General features: G+C 37.4%; 1 protein-coding gene across 1 annotated transcript; it reads left to right on the top strand.

Moving 5' to 3' along the window:
• The first annotated feature begins 3,773 nt into the window (after window positions 1-3,773).
• Window positions 3,774-7,723, top strand: LOC144449578 (uncharacterized). The gene is made up of 3 exons (XM_078140140.1): window positions 3,774-3,846; window positions 4,563-4,714; window positions 6,949-7,723. The coding sequence occupies exons 2-3, from the start codon at window positions 4,586-4,588 to the stop codon at window positions 7,204-7,206; spliced, it is 387 nt and encodes a 128-aa protein (XP_077996266.1). The 5' UTR covers window positions 3,774-3,846; window positions 4,563-4,585; the 3' UTR covers window positions 7,207-7,723.
• Window positions 7,724-10,603: the final 2,880 nt, after the last annotated feature.

The following is a 10,603-nucleotide window of genomic DNA, read 5'->3' as shown; positions in this document are numbered from 1 at the left end:
TCCTCTGTACTGTTAAACAAGTGGAATGACAGCCGCCATTCTATAAAATAAGTGGAATGACAGTAATTTCGATTTCGACACCCCTTTCTACATGCATTCAATTAGCTGAATGACATACCCTGTATATATATATATATATATATATATATATATATATAGTTTACAAACTATTGCGCTCTGCCACTGCGGTACAGAGCACTGTCTTAGCAGATTAATATATAGTTTTGGTAGTACTTGAACTCTTTCTTGGTTGTAACTCGGAGTTTCACGCATAGTGCGATCGTCAGACAAGAGTTGTCTGACGATCGCACTATGCGTGAAACTCCGAGTTACAACCAAGAAAGAGTTCCAGTACTACCAAAACTATTACGCTCTGCCACTGCGGTATAGAGCACTGTTTTAGCAGATTGATACTCACTGAGTTATATATATATATATATATATATATATATATATATATATATATATATATATATATATATGTGTGTGTGTGTGTGTGTGTGTGTGTGTGTGTGTGTGTGTGTGTGTGTGTGTGTGTGTGTGTGCACGCGCACGCATGCCATCCAGAGTTCATCCAGAGTTCTCCGATCAAATGACAAAATCCTACTTCATGTACCACGGAGTAACCGGAAGGCCTATGGTGATCGTGCTTTCTCGCGTACCGCTCCCCCCCCCCTCCCTCGCTTGGAACAATGTCCCTCTAGAAGTGCGCCAGTCACCCAGCCTTGATATTTTTAAGAAGCGCAGCAAGACTTATCTGTTTAGCAGAGCCTACTGACATCTCTATATACCCACACTTTTGTAAAGCGCCATTGAACATTACGACTTAGTGGAGTTTGGTGCTATTTAAATCTCTTTGATTGATTGATTGATTGATTGACCAACGTGTGTACCTTCGTATGTATGTGTCTTTCTAGTTATTTGGTTTATCCCCTTTTCTCACATACTGCTTGATACGGTCTATTTTGTCAAAACAGTTCACAGCTAATGGCGTTGTAAAAGAAACCAGTGACATTGCGGAATTATTTCCAAATTTTAGTGCAATCCGTTCATAATTTACATATCTATGCGCATTGTAAATTTTGGATACAATCCAAATTGGTAAGTGAAATGCTATGAAAGGACAGTGCATGTTTACCGATAAAAGCAGCCTTGAAATGGTACGGAGATCCGTGTCTAGATCTGATATCCGGGTATGAGTATGTGTGAAAAGAGAAAGCCTCTGTTCTCCATGCATAATGAGTCATGTCTTACTTGTGTATAATTATGTGCATTATTACTGTGCTATACTGAATTGCAAACAGGTCAGTTGGATTCATCTAATGCAGGTAATAATTTGATATGCTTTCCTTTGTCTTGTGAGGTAGCAACACGACGCGAGTCAAATACTATCGAAACCTATCTATTGTCCAGAATTATAGTTACGTAATAAAAATACATATCTTGTGTTAAAATTATTGGAACTTGAAAAAAAATTCTTCCTCCGGACACCAGCTGTACACAGTACAGGTGATGCATTATATTATTACAGATGACAGAACACAATTTTCTGATATTCACAAAGTTTTGGTGTTTTATTTGTCAGTATTACTTGCATTAAATATAAGGCAACAACACTTCGGTTATTCATTTGTGGTCTTGATGATTTTATCACCCAATCATTTGAGTATTGTTTTATTTATATTCATAAGAATTTAAAATTGGAATAAATTAATGATTCACTTTAGAAGGGATCGAGCTGAAGGAAACAGCTGGGCCTAGACTAGGAGCTTCGATATGCTCCAGTGGATACATCTAAAATGATCAAAATGAACCATGAACATTGTATGATGTAGTCTGAGCTAATTACTGAAGTCCAGGTGATCCCGTGGAGATATGGGAGGGATTCTAGTACAGTTACATGAGCTGCCAGCCTATGTGAGGAGTAACAAAGAGTAATACTTAGTGTGGAAAAGTAACACAGATGGAGATTAATTAACGTTTAACATTAGAGGTTGATCCAATATTCAATGTCTTAATCCCTGACTTTAGAAATCTTGTCAATGTACTCATTATTTGCATGAAGTAATGCCAACGCTAATCTGGTCAATACAAAGTTAACATCCCGTACGACCTCTCTCCCTCCATTCTCCGTGTCGTTTGTCTGTCTGTCTGTCTGTCTATCTATCTATATGTCTGTCTGTCTGTCTGTCTGTCTGTCTGTCTGTCTCTCTCTCTCTCTCTCTCTGTCTCTGTCTCTCTCTGTCTCTCTCTCTCTCTCTCTCTCTGTCTCTCTGTCTCTCTCTCTCTGTCTCTCTGTCTCTCTCTCTCTCTCTCTCTCTCTCTCTCTCTCTCTCTCTCTCTCTCTCTCTCTCTCTCTCTCTCTCTCTCTCTCTCTCTCACACACCTACCATTCTAGCTAGTCAATAGGATTATATCTGTATCCGGGTTAGACTGAAATGAAAACATCGTTTTGTGTACGTGCGTAGTTCTTGCGGAGCCTTATAAGGTTTCTATTGATATGATAATGACTCTATCTGGTAACCAAGTACTAGTATATACATATCAACATGGTCGTATTAACACAGTATTAAAGGAATATAATGGGTATACTGCACTGTCACTGAAGTTTGCAAAAACTACCCTTTCAAGTTTTTAGAATGTTCATTTGATAAAAGAATCTCTACAAACGATTCTCTATAGAAAACGCCCATAAAACAAAGTTGAAAGTTACTGGCCCCTCACTGTGGAGAGAGAGAGAGAGAGAGAGAGAGAGAGAGAGAGAGAGAGAGAGAGAGAGAGAGAGAGAGAGAGAGAGAGAGAGAGAGAGAGAGACAGACAGACAGACAGACAGACAGACAGACAGACAGACAGACAGACAGACAGACAGACAGACAGACACAGACAGACAGACAGACAGACAGACAGACAGACAGACAGACAGACAGACAGAGTGTGTACATGCATGTTTTATTCAAGACGTGCAATTACAATATATCTATCTCGGAGTATATCCTGTTACACGATTCCAGGTAATAAGGGTCTGCTTTCATTCATAATGTTAATGCTGATTTCATTTAACTTGAAGAAAGGACAATTGTTATACTCTAATGACCATAAAGGAGACATTCTTTCTGTCAAGATCCGTGTCTGACATGATATCCTGGTTGGAGTGAAAATTAAAGTTCATTGGAGTTTGTATTTCCCCGAGTATTTTCCCACCGTCTTTGCGTTTTTAAATGACCCTATGAAAAAGATAACTTTACAATAACAAGACAGCCGAAATGTTTTCCAAAGATAATGCATCCCTCATCATGTTCTTTGCCAAAATGAATCAATGCTAACTATACTTTTTTGCATAATACCCCCCCCCCTGAGAGAGAGAGAGAGAGAGAGAGAGAGAGAGAGAGAGAGAGAGAGAGAGAGAGAGAGAGAGAGAGAGAGAGAGAGAGAGAGATTTTCTACTGTTTTAAGCTTTATTAAGCAGCATCTAGGCCTCAAAATAATCCCGTCAGAGTTGCCCCATACAATATGATTTTTCGCTTTGACGTTAACTGAGCCGATAAACCCCAATGACTCAACCGATCACATAAAAGGTAAAATAGAAGCCGGATACACAATGGATATCCGGTTTCTGTACATTTCAAATACCGGTAAAATGTCTTTGTGTGCTCAATGTGACGTGTTTACATTGATTACATATATCACGGGTTGACTGAGGGACTACCCCCTTAAAACTAGCTAGATGAGCCTATAAAAGTAGCAACACATATCAACTAAATCAGCTTGGTTGCTAGATATCGGTGACGAGAGAAAATCAGATTCAGACCTATCTTAAAGCTTAGGCGACACGACAGACGAAAAAAGGTAAGTTTTTATTATTTATACAAAATCAACTTTTTCATCTTTGAATTCTAAGGAAGGTTTAACGCCACCACCCCTCCCCAATCCCCAATAACAACTACAAGCGCGGACAATCTTATTATTTACAGAAAAGTTGACTTTTCCTTTGAATCTTTTCTAATTTGCCTTTTTCACCGACAGACGTAACTGTATCGTGTGTACAAATTGAATGCGTTATTTTATTCGAAGTCACGTGACAGCCCTCCCTTACACAATTTCCAAAACGACGGCAGTGGTGTAAAACCACTTGTAATCACAAAGCTGCATTACTTTTGAGGGAACTCAAACGGCCTTATTTCTAGAGAATTAGACTTTTATACTGACTCAGCGTTAATAATTAACTTTTGTTCCTTATGATTATGAATCTATGGTTACCGTCTGTTTCAAGGAAATTATATAAAAAAAATATATGTAAATTAAATGTAGGCCTACAGCTTTTGATGTGTTTTCTATGAGCGGAATTCTTCTTCGAAATTATACCTTATCTAATATCTCCTCTCTTTGAAGTGTGCATTTTCTTCATAAAATCTTCAATTGCAAGTTATAAGAATTCTGGCACTGTGACGTAACAGAGTTACATTTACGTATATCTAAGAGTTCCTATATACTTAATTAAACTAACATAAGTTACAATATAGTATTATACTTACAACATTCATTGTTGATTCTTTTTTCAACAGCAATTTCACTTTGAGCTGTGAGGATGAAGAAACTGATCATACTCCTGCTAATCTCTGTCATAGTTGCGTCTTTCATTGACGACACCGGAGCCTTTTGGCGTCGACGACGACGACGAAATCCACCACCACCACCACCACCTCCACCTCCCTCGGTAACTATGTACTACATGTAATAATGTGAACATGGCTTATACGACTATACGTTTTGCGTAATTTTCAATATGACACATTATCGTTCTCAAGTTATCGAAATGAACAAAATACAAGAAAGCTAATAACCAGCTCCATTCCCTGTCCTACAATTTGCTGTATTGATTTTAAATTTGATTATCCTATAGCACTCGTTGGAGCGAATGTTAGCATACTCACAAATGAAGTAGATGGAATAACAAAAACTTTAGTATTTCATGTTGTTGGTATGTTTACAAAATTTAAAAAATAATCTTGGGTTTTTTTCATTAAAAGTAATCTAAAATTTACGAATATCGGTTTGTATATATACACTGTTAGGTGACCAATAGATTGATTAATGCACAAATCGTAACACATACGTAGTCATATAGAACAACTGGAAATAGTGCCGGCCAATAAACAAACTCGTTGTTCCTACAAAACACTTTCAATCGTTAGGAATGCGATTGTAACGCAGCGTGAGCCTCCCAAGCAGAATGGGGGACAGCTATAAGGCTTACCTTCGAAGTTTGCTTTCAGTTTAGTTGAGGAGGGGACGCCAAAATTATAGATAGAGGGGAATGGGTTCTAGAACACTGTCAATTAATGAGGGAGTAACGTGTAATGTAATGTAACGTTAGAAATACTAGTATTTTGTAATTTTGAGATTACTTGTAAATAAGTGTGTGCAGAGTATCAGGACATGTACAGAGGGGAGATTACTTGTAAATAAGTGTGTGCAGAGTATCAGGACATGTACAGAGGGGAGATTACTTGTAAATAAGTGTGTGCAGAGTATCATGACGTGTACAGAGTGAAATTACTTGTAAATAATAAGTGTGTGCGTAGTATCAGGACATGTACAGAGGGGAGATTACTTATAACTATATAAGTGTGTGCAGAGTATCATGACATGTACAGAGGGGAGATTACTTATAACTATATAAGTGTGTGCAGAGTATCATGACATGTACAGAGTGAAATTACTTGTAAATAATAAGTGTGTGCAGAGTATCAGGACGTGTACAGAGGGGAGATTACTTATAACTATATAAGTGTGTGCAGAGTATCAGGACATGTACAGAGGGGAGATTACTTATAACTATATAAGTGTGTGCAGAGTATCAGGACGTGTACAGAGGGGAGATTACTTATAACTATATAAGTGTGTGCAGAGTATCAGGACATGTACAGAGGGGAGATTACTTATAACTATATAAGTGTGTGCAGAGTATCAGGACGTGTACAGAGGGGAGATTACTTATAACTATATAAGTGTGTGCAGAGTATCAGGACGTGTACAGAGGGGAGATTACTTATAACTATATAAGTGTGTGCAGAGTATCAGGACGTGTACAGAGGGGAGATTACTTATAACTATATAAGTGTGTGCAGAGTATCAGGACGTGTACAGAGGGGAGATTACTTATAACTATATAAGTGTGTGCAGAGTATCATGACATGTACAGAGTGAAATTACTTGTAAATAATAAGTGTGTGCAGAGTATCAGGACATGTACAGAGGGGAGATTACTTATAACTATATAAGTGTGTGCAGAGTATCAGGACGTGTACAGAGGGGAGATTACTTATAACTATATAAGTGTGTGCAGAGTATCAGGACGTGTACAGAGGGGAGATTACTTATAACTATATAAGTGTGTGCAGAGTATCAGGACGTGTACAGAGGGGAGATTACTTATAACTATATAAGTGTGTGCAGAGTATCAGGACATGTACAGAGGGGAGATTACTTGTAAATAAGTGTGTGCAGAGTATCAGGACATGTACAGAGGGGAGATTACTTATAACTATATAAGTGTGTGCAGAGTATCAGGACATGTACAGAGGGGAGATTACTTGTAAATAAGTGTGTGCAGAGTATCAGGACATGTACAGAGGGCAGATTACTTGTAAATAAGTGTGTGCAGAGTATCATGACGTGTACAGAGGGGAGATTACTTATAACTAAGGGTGTGCAGAGAAGAATTATGAATGTTGTAGACAAAAATGAAGCATGGGTTTGAAAGAGCAGAAGCTGACGACATTCTCAAAATGCAAAGTAAAGATAATGTAAAAAAAATCTAAAATTAACAACCATCTTTAAGTGGTTATTTTCGAGTCAGAGAGTTCCGACAATGTACCCTATAAGTCCAATATTAAAGACTAAGGAATTTCATAGCTCTGTGTTTTCCCTTTCTTTTTGTCATGACAGTGTGGATCGTGTAGTGGAATGGTGAGAAAGACGTCTAGCCTTCTCAACAGTAAAACCTTCGGTGGAGAGTGCAGCAGTTGTGGTTACGACTGTAAAGAGTGTAATACATTCACGTACTACACATGGCAATTGTACACATGTGAGGTGGCGTGTCCTGATAACCCAGAGCCATATCCATCTGTACCTGTCAATAATCCTGGCATCCCAGGCCTTCCTTGCATTCCAGGTTTTAGTTGTCCTAACAGTCCTGATGACTAAAGACACCCAGTGATATCTGACGTTCGTCTTCATCGTTGTATTGTATCCAAGAAGTGTTATTAGTATAAATCACCAAACCAATGGTGGCAAAGTCAAAGGGACGCACACACCAGAACGTTTCTACTCCGCTGTCACATATGAACTATAGCTTTCCATCGTACTTTCAAATAAAATTTACGATTTTCAGTGACTGATTATCACCCCGTGATAATTCTACCTGTAGCTGATGCTATGCTACATTAAATACAATACATTATGCTTGTCACTGAAATGGCTAACATAAACCACAGAATTCTGAACCCTACCATGCATGCCATCTTTCTTTATCTCCTATCAAATATTTGGATAAAATAAACCAGGCAACACAATTACAACTTTCAAATGTTATATATCTTTAATTCATCGACCAAGACAGTTATAGATCGAAAGCCCAATGCTACAAAATACTTTGAGCTTTAACTTATAACCTGTGTAAGTCATTTGATATACAAAGCTCGTGAATATTTCTTGTTGGTTAATGACACCTTTAGTTAGATTGTGTGCTAAGTATTGAATAAAGTCTTATCAATATGTGATGTAATAATCTGTTTATTTATTTATTTATTTATTTATTTGTTTGTTTGTTTATTCGTATGTATGTATGTATGTATGTATGTATGTATGTATGTATGTATGTATGTATGTATGTTTGTTTGTGCTTGTATTTTATGTACTATTATTGATTACATTGGCCACTAGTTCAAGAAAATGACAGGAATGACTTGTGTATGTAGTATTGAGTGTATGTACGTTTCTTCTAGTTCGACGTTCATTGTCACAATCTATTATTATAGTGATAGAGCATACGGTTACCATTTGTCAATCAATAATCAGTTATTAGTCATCAGCCGCTATCTTGAGAGTCATCGCCGATCGTTGATGATAAGATAGTGGTGGGAGCAGGGGGGGTGGTGTCGACAGACGTGACAGAGAATTTACAACTGTAAAGCTAACACACAAGTATTGCTATCCGGGGAATCTAACTGGATACAGACTTGTCTAACATTCGAGTATTGCTATCTGGAGAATCTAACTGGATACAGACTTGTCTAACATACGAGTATTGCTATCTGGAGAATCTAACTGGATACAGACTTGTCTAACATACGAGTATTGCTATCTGGGGAATCTAACTGGATACAGACTTGTCTAACAAAGCACTTAAACTTACGTGCTTATGAACAAATAGCGTCTAAGTTGAACCAAAACAAACCACTGCACTGCAAACGAATTAAAAGAATGTGGCTATAATATTTGCATATAATTCCATTCGAAACACTTACTCAGTCATGATTGGCCAAAACATTGTTTGATTTGTAGAGCATCTCAGATATCAACACAAACAGTCTCTTTCGAGACCACTCGAGGGGGCCACTCCACTGTCTATGATTAATTCATGCTCACACATCACACGGCGTATATTACTCTATAAAAGCGAATTGATTCAGTGATATTCTGAGTTTTTATTTCTTGGATTTTAATCATTCGCTGCACACGGGAGAGAACAAAGTAAAAATAATCTATTTAAAAACACGAACTTTTCTTGCAAGTGGTTTAACAGTCTTCATTGAGAGGAGAGTAATATACGGGATATTGAACTGTTGTACAACAAATATTGATAAATGATAGGCTACGCCTAGAATTTAGATAGCGCCCCCTATGGCCAATGTGTCTGCTAATAAACAAGGTTTAAGGTCTAATCAATTTCAACGCGTCACCAAGAATGTTTTAAAGTTGATATTAAAATAGAATTTAGATAGCGCCCCCTATGGCCAATGTGTCTGCTAATAAACAAGTCTAATCAATTGCAACGCGTCACCAAGAATGTTTTAAAGTTGATATTAAAATGAGGCACAGAGTGTATATATTATAACATAACAGCGCCACCAATCTCAGAATCAAGAAGAGTGAGCTGACAGGTTGCAGGCGAAAGTTCTCAGATTATCAAATTATCTTGTGCGTATTACTAACATTTCTAATTCTCAGGGACAGAAATATATGTCATTCATACTTTAACTAATCATACATGGACAGTGAGAATGATTTAGATATTTTTTCTTTGTTCATCAGTCAAGGCAAATACGAATGACCTAAGGGGCTTTGTCGACAATACCCTTAGGTCACGAGTAAGAAAAATATTGGGAATAATATAACTATAGACAGTAAATTCAAAGAAAAATAGGGGAAACTAATGGCAATTTTGAACGTTTTGCCTATTTCGAATAGAGCAGACAAAATGACATAGATACGTGTTGTCGTGGAGTAGAACGACCAGGGTATACATTCCATATCTTTTGTCAAACTCGGCTCGTGCAGGGTATGATTGCATATTATTCCCCAATATTTTACTTCGTTCAGCTGAGTAAAATACGAGTGACCTAAGGGGTCCTTGTCACTACGAGTCGTTAAACGAATAGTGGCAACCCCTGTGGTAACGAGTAGTTTCGAGCTGAATCATTTGTAAATAAATTGAATGCAAATATAATTCCTCAAGCAAAATTTATGAAAAAATGGCAAAAATTTGGAGCGTTTTGACTTATATTACGAGCATCGCAAAACCAGTGAGTCAGACGTAGACACGGTTGTCGTGATGTAGAACGACCAGAATATAATCCATATTTCCTGTTCAAAGGCAATATTTGGCTTGAGTATGGTATAATATGTGATGGACATTGATTGTACATCTAAAAATGTTATAACCCAGCCAGTACAAATACTCGTAAGTTACACATGTTTGTGATGACCGAAAATTTAAATATGAAAGCAGTGCCCTCGATTTAATCATAGTATAAATTATGGGTTCTCAATTCAGTTTTCCCACGACTCGTTTCTAATGTAAACAGCGAGTGTGACTTTAATGATATTGGAATGAATTAAGCGATGAAGTTCTAGTCACATTCTACTGTAGACAAAACCTCTAATGTCTGTGATGACATACAAAAGATAAATTTGATAACAACACTTAATTAGTAGATACGATTAATTTTTTTTTGTAATTTCCCCAGAGTCACTATCACAATGATTTCGACTAAATTAGAATTGATATAAATGTTCAATGGGAGAATTCTCATTATCAGATATGTTTTCATATATCCTTAGGCCAAACCAGTACACCCAATACAAAGTTAACATCGACTGCGACTGTGCGGTGTGTGTGTGTGTGTGTGTGTGTGTGTGTGTGTGTGTGTGTGTGTGTGTGTGTGTGTGTGTGTGTGTGTGTGTGTGTTGGCATAAATATCTGTATGTAGCTGAGGCAGAAAGACAACTTTTAAACATGGATTTTTACCAGGAATTGGAAGAAGACGTGCAACGCGAAATTATGGATACTGTTAACGCTTTTATATCTGCTTGCGAATTA

This window comes from Glandiceps talaboti, chromosome 18, assembly GCF_964340395.1.
Source record: "Glandiceps talaboti chromosome 18, keGlaTala1.1, whole genome shotgun sequence".
In the NCBI taxonomy this organism is placed as follows: domain Eukaryota; kingdom Metazoa; phylum Hemichordata; class Enteropneusta; family Spengelidae; genus Glandiceps; species Glandiceps talaboti.
Note: the sequence above shows the minus strand (reverse complement) of the source record. Positions and strands in the feature narration are given on the sequence as shown.

Excerpts from the sequence above, each read along its gene's own strand:
- LOC144449578 (XM_078140140.1), top strand. The coding sequence starts at position 4,586 with ATGAAGAAACTGATCATACTCCTGCTAATCTCTGTCATAGTTGCGTCT. Across the intron at positions 4,715-6,948 it reads CACCACCTCCACCTCCCTCG|TGTGGATCGTGTAGTGGAAT; the intron begins GTAACTATGTAC and ends TTGTCATGACAG.